The following is a 19,991-nucleotide window of genomic DNA, read 5'->3' as shown; positions in this document are numbered from 1 at the left end:
ATGATGGAAATCCAGACTTTCACTCCTCTGTTCCTCCTTCAGACCCCCTGTTGATTATTTGTGTTTCTAACCTGCGGCATGTTTATGCTGCTAACAACTGCGCCGTCTTCAAAGGAGAAGGTCACACAGTCAGTCAGTTTGTTTGTGCTGCTGACTTGAATATGCAGTTCCACCTTGAGATGAAGCATTGCCATCATCAGGCCTCATTAGGCTCAGGAGGCGCAGACAGGACTCTAATGCTTTCTCCAAGGACTGTGAAAGAGCCGTACTTCATTTAGCAACAAACAACAGGTTTGTGTCATCGCTGCACAAGAGCATCGTGTCTTACCAGAATACGTGCGTGTTCATTACGCCCCAGGCCCAAAACATGACGCGTTTCTATAAAAATGGTTAAAATGCACAACAGCATATCAGGGCTACTGCTGGAAAATTTCTGCAAAAAAAAAAAAAACTCAGAAAATGTGACATGAATAAATTTGAAACATAAAAAAGGTAGAAAAAAACATTGAGATTTTCTTTAAAAATCAGAAATTTCTGAGTTTGAAAGGTTTAAAATTTGCTAGAAAAAAAAACGCAATTTTTGAGATTCATTTTTTTTGTTAGAAAAAACAAGGAAATTTCTGAGTTTGAAAGTTGAATATTTGCTAGAAAAAGACATAAATCTGAAAAGGAGTTTCAAACTTTTTTTCTGTTTCCAAACTTTTTCAGTTTCTAAATTATTATTTCATTTGTTTTCAGTTTCAAAATTGTTTTTCAAAAAAAATTTTTTTCCGTCTTCAAAATTAATTTTCTCTTTAAAAAAATATTTGAGCTAACTTTATGCACCAAATTTAGCTCTATAAAAAACTTACATAAATTTAACTTTAGATTGTGTTGTATATTGTTAGATTGTTGTATATTGTCAAAACTGGAGTTTGATTTCTGAATAAAATTCAAGATTAATTTCCATCTCAGACGAGGACTTCAGAGCTCAGAGCAGCACTAGGTAAGCTAGGTGTTACGTTAATAGTATGTTGGTTAAATACATAAATAATCACTAGACTAAAACCCTAAAAAATGTCGACATCATACAAAAATCCCCAAAGTCTTGAAAAGGTTTTTCCTCACAGTCTTTCAGGCTGCAGTTAGAAACTTTACTGGGAACGGAGCTGGACAGAGAGAGAGAGAAAACACAAAGTGTTCAAATGTTTTCAGCTCGTTTTACATCAGAACATTAAGATCCGGCACAAACCGGCAGTTTGCAGCCAGGCGGCACAGGGCTTTGCAACTTGTGTTTGGATTAACATTGACCCCAACCCCCCCCGTTACCACGGCGATTCTCAGCCAATTTAATCCCTACTGTTTACAATCCACCAAAACATTACACAACTCAAACAGTTTCCTCCGGCGGAGACACACAGCGGCATCCTTCTGTTTTCTCTATCGGATTATTTCATTTAAATCTAAATTCATCAGATAATCTCATCAGATTATTTTGTAGAAGTTGCTGCTTTTTATCACGGCAACCAGTGAGTCAGCATTAAAATACTTTCCGACTTCTTAATAAGGTGAATAAAAGACAGCTAATATGTGTTATATTGTAAAGGTTTAACTGCATTGCCCAGAAAAGGTAACCACGGCAACCATCTTTTCCTGACAGGGCTATGCGATGTAGCCATTTTAGTAACATTTAAAACTTTTCTGAATTTTCTCTGCTGTTGTTGTTCTGCCTCTTGGCATTTCTTTATATCAATGAACTTCCTGCTACAGCAGATTCTGATCATCAAAATTTAAAAGAACTCAACTGCTAACGTCTTAAAAATGTTGAGAAATGGTTGGACACTGGACAGACAACGTCTACTTCAATCAGTCGCTCACATTTTAGACTGACATCATTTATTTTGACAAAAACAAACAGCATCTGTCACGTTAAATCCGTACGTTTCCATTTTATTTCTGCTCCAGTTCTGTTGTTGAGCGGGGTCTGCTGAGGAAAACGGTCCAGAGCCGCCAGGCCTCAGCACTGCTCCTCCCCCAGAGAGTCTGTGTTCTCCCCCAGGTCTATGGAGGCCGACGTTCCCCTCATTTTCCCATGACCCGGAGCCGGGCCGGGCCCGATGAGTCCGGCTCTGGGGCCGCCGTGGCTGGGGTAGACCTCCACGGAGCCGGAGACGGACTGCAGGGAGCGGTCCCGGAAGTAGTGGAAGGCCTCCTGGTCCAGGTAGCTCTGCTCCTCGCGCAGCCCCTGCTCGAACAGCTTGCGTTTGTGTCGGAACTCAATGACGGTCTTGGTGTAGGAGTTGAGGGTGGTGACGGAGGCGGCCATGCAGCAGGTGAATGAACCCCACGCCATGCTGGATGGAGACACAAAGAGAAAATCACAGTCAAAGTGAGAGTTATCTAGCAAACAAACTGTGATTAACTACCAAGGTTCAATTTCCAAGCAACACCTGCTGCCTGATCCTCCCTGACCTGCAGACCCAAGGATTTACTTAAGCAGAACCTGCCTGACATCATGAAGTAGGCCAAAATATCTCAAAAAGCAACACATTGGGCGTGCCGTGGTGGCGTAGGGGACAGCGTGACCCACGTTTGGAGGCCTTGAGTCCTCGACGCAGCTGTCGCGGGTTCGACTCCCGGACCCGACGATGTTTGCCGCATGTCTTCCCCCGTTTCCTGTCAGCCTACTTTCATATAAAGGACACCAGAGCCCACAAAAAGACCCCCTGGAGGGGAGGAAAAGAAAAAAAAGCAACACATTGATCCCTGAGCTAAAGAAATTCAAGGAGGTTGCCGAGACATTTTTAAGGCTCTGGGACTCCAGTAGTCTGGCCATCGCCTTCATGTACAATTAGATTTTCATCTACCGTCAGTGCTCTGTCTGGGATTTCTCCCATTAAGCTAAATTTTAATTGGCTGAAGAAGGAGGAGTTGTCAATTTTCTGTGCTGTTTTAGAATTGTAGGGTTGTAGATTTGCAATGGCAGCAGATGAAGAGAACAAAACAATTCAGTCCATGTTGGCCATGCCTCCAAATATTGAGCAACAAGGGGAACGTCCGAGACAAACTTAACGAAGTTTGTTTGGCTCGTCACTTCTCTCTTGGCAGTGAGAAATGTTTGCTTATGGGACACACAATTTCCGGTAAACTTCATCGATCTAGCGCGTTACATTATGTCACGGCCAAACATTAGTGATTGGGTTAAACGGTCACCCAGGCAGATTCACAGACCCTCTGTATGAAGCAGAACAAGGTAGAACAAGGGGCTGGTTTTTACCAGGCTGGGACTCCACAGAACCAAGGGGAGAACCATGATCCACACATGGAGAAAAGATGAGTGGAGAACCTTCCCAGGAGAGGAAGACCGACCAAAATGAGTCCAAGAGCGCATCGTTGACTCATGGAGGGGATGACAGGAAAAACAGAAATAAAAACATCTAAACCTCTGCAGTTCCTGCCAGCTGTGTTTCCATTGACCATAACTTCGAGTAAAAGAAACATCTTGATGATCTCAGGAGGTTTGGTGAAATTCTTCTGTTACAGTCCATGTTGGCCCACATTGGCCAATGTGGGTCACGTTACATCTGGTGGGACGTAGTACCAGAACACGGTGGTGGCAGTGTGATGGTCTGAGGCTGAAAAGACTGAATGTGATAAAATGTGACAAATGGATATGAATCTTTTTATTATATTAATAGTTAATGTAATACTTTTAAAATGCTGCTAATGCTGCAGATGAACAACATCGGCTTTGGGACATTTCGGCCTGCAGAATGAGGGACTCTAATGAAAGGACTGATGCTTCCTGGCACTGAAGATCGTCCCGGCTTAATAAAACCTGACTGCATGTCGTAAGAAACGCACGGCATACGAGGTCGGAGGTTTATGGGAGGAGAGTATCAAGCAGATGAGGTTGTTCTCCCTGTCCTTGTTTGACGGGTGATTTGTTTGAGTGTTCACAGGAGCTGCAGCTCAGTTTTACCAATGAGCAGAGAGCTGTGAAGGTCCTGACTGGATGATTATCTGAGAGACAGCGGCTCTGTCACTCACCTGGGAGCTGAACGCCACCGCCTGCACCTGCACGCCTTCAGGTTTGGCTGTTTTATCAACCTTACAGACCACTCAGGGCTGCTCTGCATCCCCAGAATCCAGTTTTTATGCATCTCTAATCTGGAACAAACGTCTACAAAACAGCCGAAACACTGAGTTCCTTTAAATCGAGGCTAAAAACCTACCTGAGTAGAGCTGCTTTGGATTAGCATTAAGTAGGACATTGATCAACATAATTGATGTGTTTTTGCTTGATGGCATTTGATAAACTGTAATGTTTATTGGTCGTTTCATAATTTATGAAACGACCTTGTTGAACTGCCTTGTTGCTGAAACGTGATACACAAATAAACTTGACCTGTTTCTACTTACGCCGTTCATTTGGTTAGTCATCTTCCAGACTTTTCTTAACCCTGGTATTCCTCCCTCTTCTTCCTGCCCTTAAGCACACCTTGAATCTGGGAGGAACCAACACCTGCTGAAGGTGAAAGCTGATTGGCTGCAGCCTCTCTGTATTTACACCTGATTTGCAGGTCAGAGCTCAACCTTGTTTCTGTTTCAGGAAGTGAAACTCACACAGTCACTGTGACTGAGTGCAGAAATGGAGCAGAATCAGTTGGACAAAGAAACTTTCTCCTGTTCCATCTGTCTGGATCTACTGAAGGATCCGGTGAAGATTCCCTGTGGACACAGCTACTGTATGAACTGCATTACAGACCACTGGGAGGGAGAGGATCAGAAGGGAATCCACAGCTGAACCTCCAGGAGAACATCTGCTCTAAGCATGATGAGGTGATGAAGATGTTCTGCCGCACTGATCAGAAGTGTATCTGTAGTTTCTGTTTACTGGATGAACATAAAGACCACATCACAGTGTCAGCTGCAGCAGAAAGGACTGAGAGGCAGAGAGAGCTGGAGGAGAGACGAGGAAACATCCAGCAGAGAATCCAGGACAGAGAGAAAGATGTGAAGCTGCTTCAACAGGAGGTGGAGGCCATCAATCACTCTGCTGATAAAACAGTGGAGGACAGTGAGAAGATCTTCACTGAGCTGATCCGTCTCCTCCAGAAAAGAAGCTCTGATGTGAAGCAGCAGATCAGATCCCAGCAGGAAACTGAAGTGAGTCGAGTCAAAGATGTTTAGGAGAAGCTGGAGCAGGAGATCACTGAGCTGAAGAGGAAAGACGCTGAGCTGGAGCAGCTCTCACACACAGAGGATCACAACCAGTTTCTCCTCAACTACCCCTCACTGCCACTCAGTGAGTCTACACACTCATCCAGCATCAACATCTGTCCTCTGAGACACTTTGAGGACGTGGCAGCAGCTGTGTCAGAGCTCAGAGAGAAACTACAGGACGTCCTGAGAGACTCATGGACAAACATCTCACTGATGGTCACTGAAGATGATTTAATAACAGAACCAGAACCAGAACCAAAGACCAGAACTGGATTCTTAAAATATTAATGTGAAATCACTCTGGATCCAAACACAGCATACAGATATCTGGTACTATCACAGGGGAACAGGAAGGTGACACTTATGAAACAACCCCAGTCTTCTTCCAGTCACCCAGACAGATTCACTGGATTCTCTCAGGTTCTGAGTAAAGAGTCTGACTGGACGTTGTTACTGGGAGGCGGACTGGAAAGGAATAGTTTCTGTAGACGTCGCATACAAGAACATCAGCACAGCAGGCCAGAGAAAGAAATGTGGATTTGGAGGTAATGACATATCATGGGCTTTAGATTGGTCCAGTTCTAAATTTGGTCACAACAACATCTGGACTGACACCTCAGGTCGTGTTTCCTCCAGAGTCGGATCGTACCTGAATCACTCAGCTGGTATTCTGTCCTTCTGCAGCGTCACTGGATCCATGACTCTGATCCACAGAGTCCAGACAAAATTCACTGAACCACTACTGGCTGGAGTTCTGTAAACCCAACTAGCCTCCCTCAGTTCTGTCTGATTGTTAGTCGGTCGATTACTCTGATGTCTCTGCTGTTCTGTTCTTTGTACAATACAAGACGTACAATAAAGGACCTATCAGTCTTTGAAAAACTGAAAGAAACTCTGAAGCAACTGAGAGGAACGCCCACATGAATAACTGCATAAATATCTCAAATGATCAAAATATTACCTAAATCCCATTGCCAAAATAGTTAGTAAATTAATTCAAAGTTACAAAAATCTACATTAAGGATTGCTTTTTATATGTGTGTCTTTTTTTTAAATTCATAAAATTCATTTTTTTCTCCATTTGTTGACCATTAAAGTAAGTTTTAAGTGAGAGCGACTGACCAGAAGGACCAGCCGTAGTCCCAGCTGTGGGGCCTCCAGTCTTCAGGCCCCAGACTGACTGTGATCTGGAACACCTGAGTGTACATCATGTGGGCCACCATACCCAGAAGACCTGCAGAGACACGCAGAGGAAAAGATCATTTATCAGAGTTCACATCTGGATTTCACATCCAATGGAAATATATAACATTTAAGAAACATTTAGCTTCTATGGAGACCAAAATAAAGAAGCTTTATTCTTCTACAAACCATTTTTATGCTTTTTGGGCTTTAGATAAACTCTGCACAGTTTTAAAAGCCAGAAAATACACAGTGTTTTTGCACTGAAGGGTGAACAATATTTATTTCTTAAAATATATGAAATAAGAGAATTTGTAAGTGAAATTTTTTTTATATCCAATCAAATTATAGCAGCAAAGCATCTGAAAGGCTTCATAAAAAACATATTTGGGATCTACTGAGTTTCATTTTATTAAAGAATTTTGTTTATTGTTCATTAACACACTTATGATCCTTCTTAATGTATTTTTTATATTAAAACAAAATGTTATGGTATTAAATTTGCTTATGATGACAGTTCACAGATGAAGCTGGTTAAAAAGGTTCTAAGTTACATTTAATTTCTGACATAACGGCCCAGACTCAGGATCATTAGTGGAAACGCAGCAGCAGTAAATCTCTGCAGCCTCAGGAATAAACCGGAACGTTTGGTTACGCTGAATAAATTGATTTAAATTGATTTAATGCTCTGTGATCAGGCATCAAATCAATTAGACACGGAGCTTCAATCACAAGATTACAGCAAGTCAAAAAGGAGACGGTGAAAGAGTGGAGGCGTGTTGGCGCCGTGGATCAGTCAGTCAGCTGGGCTGGTTCTGCTGCAGGCAGAGGAACGACGGGCCGACCCGGTTCTGATCGGCCGACCCGGTTCTGATCAACCTCAATGTTTGGATTGGACCATTTGTGCAGCATCATGCTTCAGGTTAGCAGCAACAAGTCCATCCATCCATCTGTTCATCCATCCGTCCATCCATCCATCCATCCATCTGTTCTTCCATCCATCCATCCATCCATCCATCCATCCATCCATCCATCTGTTCATCCATCCATCCATCCATCCATCTGTTCTTCCATCCATCCATCCATCCATCCATCCATCCATCCATCTGTCTGTTCATCCATCCATCCATCCATCCATCTGTCTGTTCATCCATCCATCCATCCATCCATCCCTCCATCCATCCATCCATCCATCCATCCATCCATCTGTTCATCCATCCATCCATCCATCCATCCATCCATCTGTTCATCCATCCATCTTTTCATTCATCCCTCCATCCATCCATCCATCCATCCATCTGTTCTTCCATCCATCCATCCATCCATCCATCCATCCATCCATCCATCCATCTGTTCATCCATCCATCCATCCATCCATCCATCTGTTCTTCCATCCATCCATCCATCCATCCATCCATCCATCCATCCATCCATCTGTCTGTTCATCCATCCATCCATCCACCCATCCATCCCTCCATCCATCCATCCATCCATCCATCCATCCATCCATCCATCTGTCTGTTCATCCATCCATCCATCCATCCATCCATCCATCCATCCATCCATCCATCCATCTGTTCATCCATCCATCCATCCATCCATCCATCCATCCATCTGTTCATCCATCCATCTGTTCATCCATCCATCCATCCATCCATCTGTCTGTTCATCCATCCATCCATCCATCCATCCATCCATCCATCCATCCATCTGTCTGTTCATCCATCCATCCATCCATCCATCCATCCATCCATCCATCCATCCATCCATCTGTCTGTTCATCCATCCATCCATCCATCCATCCATCTGTTCATCCATCCATCTGTTCATCCATCCATCCATCCATCCATCCATCCATCCATCCATCCATCCATCTGTCTGTTCATCCATCCATCCATCCATCCATCCATCCATCTGTTCATCCATCCATCTGTTCATCCATCTGTTCATCCATCCATCCATCCATCCAACCATCCATCCATCCATCCATCCATCCATCCATCCATCCATCCATCCATCCATCCATCCATCCATCCATCTGTTCATCCATCCATCTGTTCATCCATCTGTTCATCCATCCATCCATCCAACCATCCATCCATCAGGTTTTATGTCACTCAGTTTCATGATCATCTGTTAAGTCTAGAAAAGCAGCGAAACATTTTTCAGTCTTTCACGTTTCTGTCGCCAGCGATCAGAACCGGCTTGTTGTGTAAGAGGTTTAACTTGAGTCTGGATAAAAACTCCTGGCAGGAAAACAGTGAAGCCTGGAACTAAACCATCTGACCAAAACATCTGCCTCAATCCTCTGGCCACGAAGAAGAAATGCTGGAAATCCAAGAAAATGCTTGAATTTTATATTTTAAGGAAAAGTTTTTCACATCTGGATTACGTGATGAAATGTTAAGAAACTTCGTCAGGTACTGTAATCATACTGCTGGTTAAAACACAGTTCAACAAAAATCTGATTACTCTCTGAAAGACATTAAAATGTTGAATATTTATTTTATCATTCAGCAGGTAGAAAAATAATGAAAAGTTTAAACATCTGAGTCACAACACATCTATTCTCCTATTTCATGTATTCAAAATTAACAGCTAAAATGCAGCTAATTATCTACATTTAATGAGAAATGAAAAACAAATGAAACTATTTTACTACTTTAAATTGTTTATTATTATTTTCTATAAGATAGTCATTACATTTGTTTTCCACATAAACAATTTAAAGTAGTAAAATAGTTTCGTTATTTTTCTACCTGCTGAATGATAAAATAAATATTCAACATTTTATTGTCTTTCAGAGAGTAATCAGATTTTTGTATAAATAGATTTCTAAATATATAAGTTGTAAAATAAAAAGGTTATTGCATATTTGCCTTATATTTTTAAAGTTACAATCAAACTTTTTCATGTTTCTTGGTCTAAAGCTGTTTTGTTTATTCTGAGGAACAAAAACAGGAAACCAGTCATTCTGCTGCAGAGACACTCATGATGAAACATTTATTCACTGCTTCTGTCTTGACTTAAATGAGATACTAGAAGTGAATATTTCAAGTTTAAAAGTATGTCAGCAGTTATTTGGATTTAGTAGGATGTGATGAAATAAGCTGAAGCAGTGGGAGTGAAATCCCTCTGAGTGGATTCATCCTTTTCTTACCGGACAGTACGGTGAAGACGGCGGCGAAGGCATTGAGTTTGAGTCCGTCGATGACGTTGCTGGAGTGGAAAAGCTCCAGACACATGAGGCTGAATCCGACCACCAGCAGCAGGATGTACAGCACCTCGGAAACCACCGACAGCCACAGCACACCTGCAAAGACACAGCAGCTGCTCACATTTATGGAGCTCTGCTAACGTGGGAGCAGAGCTGCTGGAGACGTTTCCTGCTTACAGCTTTACTGTTTTTGGTTAAATAAGTTACGAGGATTTTAATTTAAGTATTTTTGAACTTTGAACTTGAAGAACCAAGAGGAAACCCCACCAGTATTTAACACCATCAGCTTCTCCCACATTAATCAGCAAAACATTCAAACTTGTAATTTACGCTGCTACATTATTCAAAGGATTTCCCAATCATGACTATTCAGATGGAGTCATTTTGCATCCGTTTCATCCACTGACTCCGTTTTTCTCTTGAGCAGAAAGTTTTGACAGAGAAAACATGCAGGGTGTGAACCCTGGTGTCAGGTTTCCGCCTCTGTCGTCCTGAATATGTATCAGCAGACAGTCAATAAAACATGTAGAGGGACTCGGCTGATAACAGGAAGGCAGCAGCTCATCAGACCGAGTCGCAACACGAGCGGATATAATTACTGACTTTAATTACGGCGTGTGCACGCGCATGTTTGTGTCAGCGGCGCATGACGTCTGCAGGTCCTGAATGTGAAGCTTGTTTTTTTTTCAGGGCTCCTCTATAGATTACCAAAACAAGAATGGACATTTAATTAAATTTAGACCCTCAGGGCGGCTCACAACCAAGGATCCTTATTAATTAATTCACTGCTGGATTTTGACAAAACACTGAATAACTCACAAACTTAGTTACTTTGGGGAAGCATTATGTTTAATGCAGACTCACTACGCTTATATGATTATTTCATTTAAAAGGTATTCAAATTTAAAGGTGCGTAAAATGTTTTCAGGATGTTTTCCCACCTGAGAGTCTGGTATACTCAGTTTGACTGGCGACCAAAATAGAAACATTAGTTACATTTTTCAACCACTGTGGTTTTCTTTCACACTGCATTGAGTCAAACCAACCAAACCCTTCGAGGAACCTGTTCCCCTCCTCGCCTGTGGGGGCGCCGCACCAAGAACCACTGAAGGAAACACTGAGTGCAACTTCCTTCTTCACAAAAAGGAAACCATGGCTTAGTGTCAGATTTTAGTGATTGATTTCACTTTTGTCTTTAGCTAAAGACATTAAGAGCACACGGCTAAAATCTTCAGCCGCTAAAATCTGACGCCTTCATTTTTGTTTCCGTTGATGAAGAAGGCAGTTTCCCTCAGAGTCTTCAGAGGTTTTTGTGTCGTTTCTGTGAGGATGTGAAATTTTGTTTGTTTTCTAGTCAGTTTAGTTCCTGTGTCGTCTTGTCTACCCTCTGATTGATCCCAGCTGTATCCTGTCCCCCTGATTACTCCCACATGTGTCAGTGTTTCTTCGTTGGGTCCTTGTCATAGTCACTGCTGTCATTTGTCACCTCTCTCCAGTACCAGTGTTGAGTTCCTTGTCTCCTAGTTCACCTGTGTTCCTTGTCTCTTAGTTCACCTGTGCTGCCTGGTTTTCTGTGAGTTCGTCGATTAAATCATCATTTTTTCACACCTCTACCGCCGCATTCATACTCACCTCAACTACCACAGTTTCTTTCAGTGGTTGTTGGTGCAGCGCCCCCACAGGCCAGGAGGGGAACAGGTTGGTTTGACTCAGTGCAGAGAGAAAGTGAACCACAGCAGCTGGAGATGAAGCAGATGATGAAGTTTGGTCCACAATCAAAACGGGTCTACTGGACTATCAGGTGGGAAAACACTCTTAGTGTGTCGGGGGAATCGAACTCTGGTCTGTTTAAAGCGGATCAAACGTGTCAGGTGTGAATACTCCCCCAGGTTTTGTGAAGCTCAATCAAACTCTTGTCCGCCTACAAACTCACCAATCAGGAATTTGACTTGAAAAGATGAAAGAAGAAGAAGAAGGTTGTCCGGCGAATCCCATCGTCGCTGCTGCTCTGGTTTTAACAGATGAAACATCTGAGAACTTTTGTTATTAACAAGCAGCTCAGTGTGAAGCTAAAGGCACCAAAAGTATTTCATGTCTTCTGAATGCTCAGATATTCCTTTCATCAGATCCAGGATATAAACAGGATTCTGGAGTCAGACTGAAAACCGATCAGGTGGGATTTAGACAGAATCATCCTGATCATTTCAAAGCTTCAGGCTCCAATAATTTCAATAAATCAACCAAAGATACTCAGCTTGATCATTTATCAGTTAGCACATGTCAGTTTCCTCCACCTGCTTATACTGGCTTGGTGAACTCGGGAGCCCCCTGGTGGTGAGGGTCCTAATCAGCTGTTTAACTTGCAGATGCCTTGGGCCGGCCCTGCTGTGCTTTATTTTAAGCATCGTCAACATCTCCTGCAACGGTTCTGCATCTGTTATAAACTCACTTTAGGAAGTTTTTAGTTATTTCCTCTTTCAGGAGATGAAGATGCATCCTTAAGAAATGATTAAAAATCCCATTTCGGTCTCTGCAGGTTGACTCGTTTAGCTCCTCCTGATGAACACAGAGCCCAGAAAAGAGATGTTTTTGTTTTTCCCCTTCTTTTCCTCGGATTTCCCTGGGCTCTGGGAACAGGTGGGCAGCAGCAGGAAGCGGCGGCGCAGCCGTAATGACCGTCATTACTCACCTCTCTCCGACGCCGGGGCCAGATCAATGAAGCTCCTGCACTTCTCACCTGAGAGCAGAGGCAGAGGGAGCGATGGAGGAGAGAAAAGGTGAAGATTGGTGAAGAAAAAGGTGAAATGGGGCAAACAGAGCAGCGGACGAGCCAGAACGGAGGGAGGGAATGACAGGAGGAGCGTTAGCAAATAGAGCTGCTACCAGTTATTAGAACATGTCAGGTTTATTAACACAGACGGTCTAATTAGCATCTTATTAAGCTGCAGAGTCTCTTCTACCAGGGAACAACGTTATACTCTCACCTTTAATCATAAACCAAGAAGAAATGTAGTGAAAAATTGTGATTTTATTCAAAACCTTGATCATAAATGCTTTACAGAAACACAGGTTTAGCTTTTCTGTCGCTGTTACATCTATCAATTAGGGCTGAAATGATTAATCGGATTTACCGATTATTGGAATAACCGTCAACTAACTTAGTAATAGATTAACTGGAATATACAGACTTAAAAAACATTTGCTGAGAAAAACATAATCCAAGCAATAATTAATTCAAAACTGTACAAAAATAAACATATTTTGCATATAAAATGAAAAACTTCACTTAAGGATATTGTTATTATATTTTAATTGTTTGTATTTTTGCCTTTTAAATATTATATAAAAAGGCTTTAATCTTAGTAACTCAATAAAATAATTGATTACTAAAATTTTATTTTAACCAATAACTTAAAAAAATCATTTTACATTAATACATGTAATAGATGCGTAGACATGTGCGATGGCTCCATGCTGATCCCAAGAAAAGTTTCATATTTTCAAATATTTGAGCACTGTTTATATTAAAACACTGCACTTCATATGACTTTTATATAAGGTACAATGTTTGTAAAACACATTTATTACAAAGACATCCTAAATCTTTGGCGCCCCAGAACTTGGCGCCCTGGGCTACTGCCCAGCCTCCATTTTACTCACACGATGTCATCAAACTGGAAGTTACCCATATTTGGAAAATAATCAAAGCCGAGTCTATAATAATAAGATATAAGCGATAGAAGACGGTTTCATTGCTTTCTCTTTTCATAAAACCTAAACTTCCTTCTGAAATCAGTTCTGTTGTAAATATTGTCATATAATTTACATTTGTTGAAGTAATTAATTTTTCTCCTGTGTTCAGAGCTGCAGACTTAATAACATTTCTCCCAGGTTGTTTGGAGTTTTCTCTGCTTGGTGATTCTTTCTTTCTGGCACGCTCCGCCGGCTGCAGGGAGTTCATCAGCGCTCTGGGCGACCCGGCGGGTCACAGATCAGCAGCCGCAACACGAGCCATAACTCAGCCTCTGCAGTGTCACAGACAAGAGGCAGGCCCATCCATAACCAGCCTGATTACCAACGCACTCACAACACCGCCCAGCCCAGATGGAGACACTCAGGAAAACTCCGTCTGCATCCACAGGAATAACTCGGCCTACAATAACGCTCGTTTACGACTTTTTAAAACTGCATATTTGTTTACTTTGGAGATCAAGCTGGTTTATTTTTTAGAGACTGAAAAAAGAATTTAAACAAAAAGTCTTAAAACTGAAAACACATTTGAAACTGAAATATAATTTTGATACTGAAAAAAAAAAGAAATGGAAAAATAATTTTGAAACTGGTGAAAAATTTAAAGAAAAAAGTTTTAAAACTGAAAAAAGGTTTGGAACTGAAATATAATAGCAAAACCAAAAAATATTCAAAGCTGCTTTTCAGATTCAATGTTTTATTTTTCACTTTCAAAATTATTTTCAGCTTAAATATATATTTTTTTCAGTTTCAGTATTTTTGTTTCTGTTTTGAGCAAAGTTTAATTTAGCTCCACAGTTAAGAAAACACCAACTTACACAAAGTGACAAGTTATTATTAACTGCCTGAAACGTTTTATTTTAGGGATAAATTCAATTTAAATGTCAGAGTAAATTGTAATAGTAGAAAACATTTAAGATGAAGATAATAAACGTTGCCTTGCATCTTAGAGTTGTTGCTTATTAGTTTTGAGGCGATTGGCACTGGAAACCAGGCAAAAATACTTGGTAAGATTTTGTCTTTTTGCAGTGTAAAGGTGAATTTTTCAGAGTGGAAATCTTAAATACTGTTAAGAAAAAGAAAACTAAGAAAATTGAAGTCTAAACCAGGTGTCCTGCATAGATCTGTTACTGTAATCCAAATGTTGTGGAAACTATTTCAGAAACGTTTCTAAGATCTCGCCGGTGATTTCTTCTGAGGTTAAAAGAGCTCAAGTGGTAAAAAATATAAATCTGATGAACGTTACGTCTGCGCTGCGATTTGGCAGCCGAAAGGTGAGCAGCGTCTGATTAAGACATGAATTTAAAATGTAATTAAAGAGTGAGCAGCTCTTCTGTGACCCGACAGGACCGACAGCACAATCAGTATTCCTGCGTACTCCTTCTCACAGCGCTGCTCTGAAATGTTAATTACTCAGAAAAAGAGAGGGATATTTGCACTTATCACATTTCCAGTTCATCAGGAAGTAAAGAAACTGATTCATTTCAGGCTTCAGGTGCTTTCAAACGTCCTTTCGCTCCGTTTCTCTTCAAAGTCCCATCATTGGTGTTTGGATGTGGCTTTGGTGGCGCCGCCTGCAGCTGCCAGCCGTTTAATCAGCGGCTCGATGTCGTCTGGAGGTTAATTACGGCTCTGATGAGAACCAACGGTTGGGAGAAACAACAGGTAATGTACCTGAGTGTCAGTCTGAATTATTTAGCTAAAACAGAGAGCAGGACGCGTCCGTATGCAGATATAATCAGGCTGATTATACAGCAGGCTGCCAGAACTACTGGTAGTTTAATTGTTTATTACAAACTTTGGTCATTTATACATACATGTAATAAAGTTGAGCATTTCTTTGAAACTGATAATGTTATTAATAACTGTACAGTGTTTTTTCTGATGTTGTAAAGTTGACCTTATTGTAGTCTATTTTTATTGTTTTATCATATTTTATATCACTTTGCTGCTGGACAATAAAGAATATTTATATTTTATTATGATTATTATGAAGCAAAAACCAAAACAAATGATAGAAAATGCTTTTGACAGATATGTTGTTCCATAAAGAGCCAAAGCTCCCAGAATAAATTCAATGAAAGTCATGCAGAAAATGGATGGATGGATGGATGGATGGATGGATGGATGGATGGATGGATGGATGGATGGATGGATGGATGGATGGATGGATGGATGGATGGATGGATGGATGGATGGATGGATGGATGGATGGTAAAAGAGACTGAGCCGGCTCGGGGTTAAAGGTCGATTATTACATTTGATTTCAGTTGCATGTTGGTTCTGCCGACCCGTTGGACCAGAACCAGCTGAACTCCTCGTGTAACTACTAATCCTCACTGTCTGCTTTAATCTAACCTTTAACCTTTAACCTTTAGCCAGGCTCTTCTCCGAACGCTTCAAACCCCCGACGCTCATAAATAAAACTGGAGACTCTTAAACCCGTCGAACTTAAATGAGTTTTCGTCTCATTTTGTAAATAAAATCACCTGAAAAAACGACTTTCCACAGAAACAGACAACTTTACCCGACTGCTGCTCTCACAAGTCACAATCAACAAAATGAGGCTTTTATTTAACCAAGAATATACAAAAAACCTAATATCAAAATAAAAACTAAATCCTACAAAATAATAACAATTAAATAAAAATATTTAACATGAAATTATTTCAGGTCAGTATTTGGCTGGGAGTCTGTGTGGATCTCCAGATTTTCGCTCCAGCTCTGGGGATCAGCTGTTAACAGGTCTGGACTTTGACTAGGCCACTCCAGAACCTCTACCTTGTTGTCTCTAAACCGTCGCTGTAGCTTTAACTGGACGCTTCGGATTGCCGTCTGTCTGGAAAGTAAATGTTTTCTCTAAAGCAGTAGTTCTCTTTTAAAGCTTCCATCACCACAGCATGATGCTGCCACCACCATGCTTCACTGGTAGTCTTTCAACCATTTCGGTCTCTTTAATCGTCCCATTTTGTTGGCTCTCTTTGTCTTGTTATGATCTTGCGACGATATTGTCGGATCTCGTTGCTGAATAACTTTGATCCGGACGGTAAAAGACTCTCAGTGGTGATCCAAAGACACGGCGGCCATTTTTACTGCCATAAACAGAGTCAGTAATGTGTGACATTAACACGAGAAGTTTTCTATGTCAATATAAACATTATTAATTACAGATTATATTATAACATATAAAATGAATATTATGAAGACAAGAAGGTTTCCCGTTAAAATAAGTTTTTTGTTAAAACAAAAGTTTATTTCTCGTTATAACGAGAAACTTTCTGGCAGTAATGAGGTTTAATGCAAAACTTGTCAACATGAGAAAGTTTCTTGTAGCAAGTTTTGCATCTTGTTGCAAGAGGAAACTTCCTCATTTAATGAGTTCAGCATAACGTTTCCCATTAAAACATGATTTACATCTCGCTTTAACAAGAAACTCATAGCAAGTTTGCATAGCAAGAAAGTTTCTCATTATAACAAGATGCAAAACTAATTAAATTTTCTATAGTTGTGCCTTTCTATGAACGTTACTGACTTTACATAGGTTTTATATTGTAATCGCTGCGAGAGTATTAGCAGTTGTAGTTCCACCACAGCTTTTATTTTTGCAGTTTCTCTCACTCCAGCAGACAGCATGGAGTATCTGATTAATTTATAATAATATTCCTGTTTTGGATCCGATTAGAAGGAGATTATTCCAGGTTCTGAGGTTTTCCTGTCAGCAGATTATTCCAGCTGCAGCTCCTCCAGAGTCACCATGGATCTCTTGCTGTCCAGGTTGTCCGGTTAGTTGGACGTCCATGTCCTGATGCGTCTGCAGGTCCATCCTGTCTCCATGTCCAGATGATGGATTTATCACAGACTTTGGATGTTATTGTAGAACCGAACCAACTTCCTGCCTGACCTGCTGCTGATTTTCTTCATCTTTGTGATTTTATTTGTTCGCTTCCATCCAGGCAGATGTTCCACTGGACCTTAGTTAGGATTTTCCCATTAAAATGCATAATTTTCCTTCTAAATGTGGGAAACAGATCCCCTTTAAATAGATAATATAGATTATACTGTTAAAAGTGTATTTGTTTTTATTTACTCACCAATTAGTGTATACAAAACAAACATTACAGACTAACAGAGGCATTGATCTGCAAAATAAATAACCAATTAGATAAGAGAATGAATAACAACAACAAATAATAAATTAATAAAATAAACAAACATCCATTTAGGACAAAGACAAAACACAGAACTTAACAAAATGATGTCAACAAAAAATTGAATTGTTCAGCATGTCAATTAGGATTATTTTCCTTTTTTCTAATATTCCTTATGATTAATCTGGGATCACACAGATATTTTGGTAGGAGTGGAAAAGAAAAGGAGGAAAAAACAAAACAAAAATATGCCGGAACAAAGAATAAAAAGTAAATAAATTGAAGATAACTAAAGAAGATGTTTTGTGATCTGATAAGTAATTTAAACATGATCAAAACTTTTCCAAATTTCAGCAAATCGATATTTTACCCAAAACCTGGATCATCAGCAAAACCATCCAATCCCAAAACTTCCCTAGTCCGCCTGCTTTATTAATAATAACTGCATTCATACAGGAAATCCAGTTTAAAAAGAAAAACATCTAAAATACGAGCTGGCACCAACTTCGTTGTCTAACAACCGCAAAAAACATAGAAGAAGAAGAAACTTCGTGCTGTTTTTGCGCGCGTAAGGACGCCCAAACTTTCCGTACAGACTGGTCATGTGTGGCTGGAGTCTCTCGGGTTTCCCGCGGGGACGTACCCACCTGCTCCGTGGATGTTCTCCTCGCAGGAGTACCAGATGCCGGTGTGGAAGCGGCGGAACAGGAAGCGGTCGTCCCCGGTCTCCCAGCTGTAGTGCACCTTGCTCTGGTCCGTCTCGTTCACGCCGTAGTCGATGCAGTTGTGGCGCCGCTGCTTGCTGCAGTTGGGCTTGGGGACGCGCTGGGTGCCCTCGCACCAGTAGGTGGTGATGAAGGCGGTGGTGGAGAACAGCAGAGCCGCCAGGTTCAAACACACCGACAGCAGCGCGCGACATTTCCGCGTCGTCTTCATGGTTTCCCGCCAGAACCATGCGGGACGGTCAGCGGAGAGGCGGCATGGCGCAGCGGCTTTACGCGCGGCTCCTTCCTGCGGGTCGGTCCTCAGCAAAATGACAGCCGTCCTCTGTCCATCTGCTCCGCTGCTGAGTCAGAGGAGGAGAAGCGAGGCTGCGAGCGGAACACCCCTCTTTCTGTCCCTCTGACGGCGGCTTGTGCGTCATCACCTGGACCGAACCGAGCTCACACCTCCAGCATCTCACCGATAAACATCTGTTTCACAAGATTATGTAAAACAGAAGAACAGCAACATCGGAGGTGGGTAGAGAACCCCAAAATTATACTCAAGCAAGAGCAGAAAATACTTCAACAAAAATTAACTCAAGTAAAAGTAAAAAGTATCCGTCCAAGACATTACTCAAAGAATAACAACGTATTTGGTCAAAAGTCTACCAAAGTACTGAATAACTGATCTAATTATCTAATTCTATTTAAAAATTACATCATCAGACAGACCAAAGTGTAAAGTTAAATGGACATTTTTGGCATTTTAAAGCCCAAAATGACAATAATTCATATAAGTAACAAAAAAAATAGGCAAGAGAAAATTTTCCATATCAGTTTCTTTTAATATAAAACTTATGAAACTTTAAAACTGCAGGTGTGTGTCTCTGTGTGTGTTTTTTAGTGCACTTTTAACACTAAAATTGTTATTTTCTTTAGCTGAAAGACATGAAAACAGTTTATCATTGTTAGGAATCTGTTTAACTGTTGAAACAAATTTCCAGAACGTTAACAGTTGAACACATCAGCATGGAGCCAGGAGGAAAACAAGGAGAAGACACCAGCAGCTCCATCCACAGCAGTGAGCCGGAGAAAAACCTTTAACACGCGTCACTAACAGCAGCAAAGGCTCAGAAAGCCAGAGAGACTTTTTAAAAACACACAGTTATCTGTTCCAATACATGAGAAAATATATGTATATTATAAAATATAATATATATAAATACAAAATGGGAGCACACAGTAACTGCATTTCCATTAATCGTAGAATGTTGCAAACTGAAATTACAAAAATAAATGTTCTTAAAAGAAACATGCTAATGTAGATAAACTGGTTTTACAGCCATATCCAAACACTTTCTCTTTTTTACATCAGACAAGTCACGTGATCACCAGCTGGATGTTGCTACTGGCGGAAAGACGAAGAAAACGACAGGAAGTGACAGGAGGATGAGGTTTGTTTTTGTTTTTTCACTCCTCTCACAGCATCACAGTTCATAAAAATGTGTATGTTGGATCCAAAACTCATCAGTAAAATGGCCAACTGCAATTTTCCCAAAGCGCCACATACGTAACCGCTCCCTAGTAGGCGGGGCTTGTCACTCCAAAGCCTGAATGTCTCCTCTGATTGGCTGATAGATGATGAGCGCCAGCGCCATGGCTAAATTATGAACATATTTCATGTAACCTTTTACATCCATCACTGCCATGATTTTTATTGGCTCATTGCATACCCAAGCTTATTCACGTGTGATTTTAATTTAATTTCTTATTTAATAGAAACAC

General features: G+C 40.9%; 1 protein-coding gene across 1 annotated transcript; it reads right to left on the bottom strand.

Moving 5' to 3' along the window:
- Window positions 1-1,835: 1,835 nt before the first annotated feature.
- Window positions 1,836-18,615, bottom strand: gsg1l (gsg1-like). Its single transcript, XM_032588150.1, has 5 exons — window positions 18,150-18,615; window positions 12,294-12,341; window positions 9,548-9,700; window positions 6,328-6,439; window positions 1,836-2,333 (listed from the first exon to the last, which is right to left on the bottom strand). The coding sequence occupies exons 1-5, from the start codon at window positions 18,436-18,438 to the stop codon at window positions 1,997-1,999; spliced, it is 939 nt and encodes a 312-aa protein (XP_032444041.1). The 5' UTR covers window positions 18,439-18,615; the 3' UTR covers window positions 1,836-1,996.
- Between the last annotated feature and the right edge of the window lie 1,376 nt (window positions 18,616-19,991).

The sequence above is a fragment of the Xiphophorus hellerii genome, chromosome 16 (genome assembly GCF_003331165.1).
Source record: "Xiphophorus hellerii strain 12219 chromosome 16, Xiphophorus_hellerii-4.1, whole genome shotgun sequence".
Classification (NCBI taxonomy): Eukaryota; Metazoa; Chordata; class Actinopteri; order Cyprinodontiformes; family Poeciliidae; genus Xiphophorus; species Xiphophorus hellerii.
The sequence above is the reverse complement of the archived record's forward strand: the minus strand, read 5'-3'. Positions and strand labels throughout refer to the sequence as shown.

Coding starts and splice junctions, on each gene's coding strand:
- gsg1l (XM_032588150.1), bottom strand. CDS start 18,438: ATGAAGACGACGCGGAAATGTCGCGCGCTGCTGTCGGTGTGTTTGAAC. Junction 9,701..12,293: donor GGCCCCGGCGTCGGAGAGAG/GTGAGTAATGAC, acceptor GTGTCTTTGCAG/GTGTGCTGTGGCTGTCGGTG. Junction 2,334..6,327: donor GACTACGGCTGGTCCTTCTG/GTCAGTCGCTCT, acceptor GTCTCCATCCAG/CATGGCGTGGGGTTCATTCA.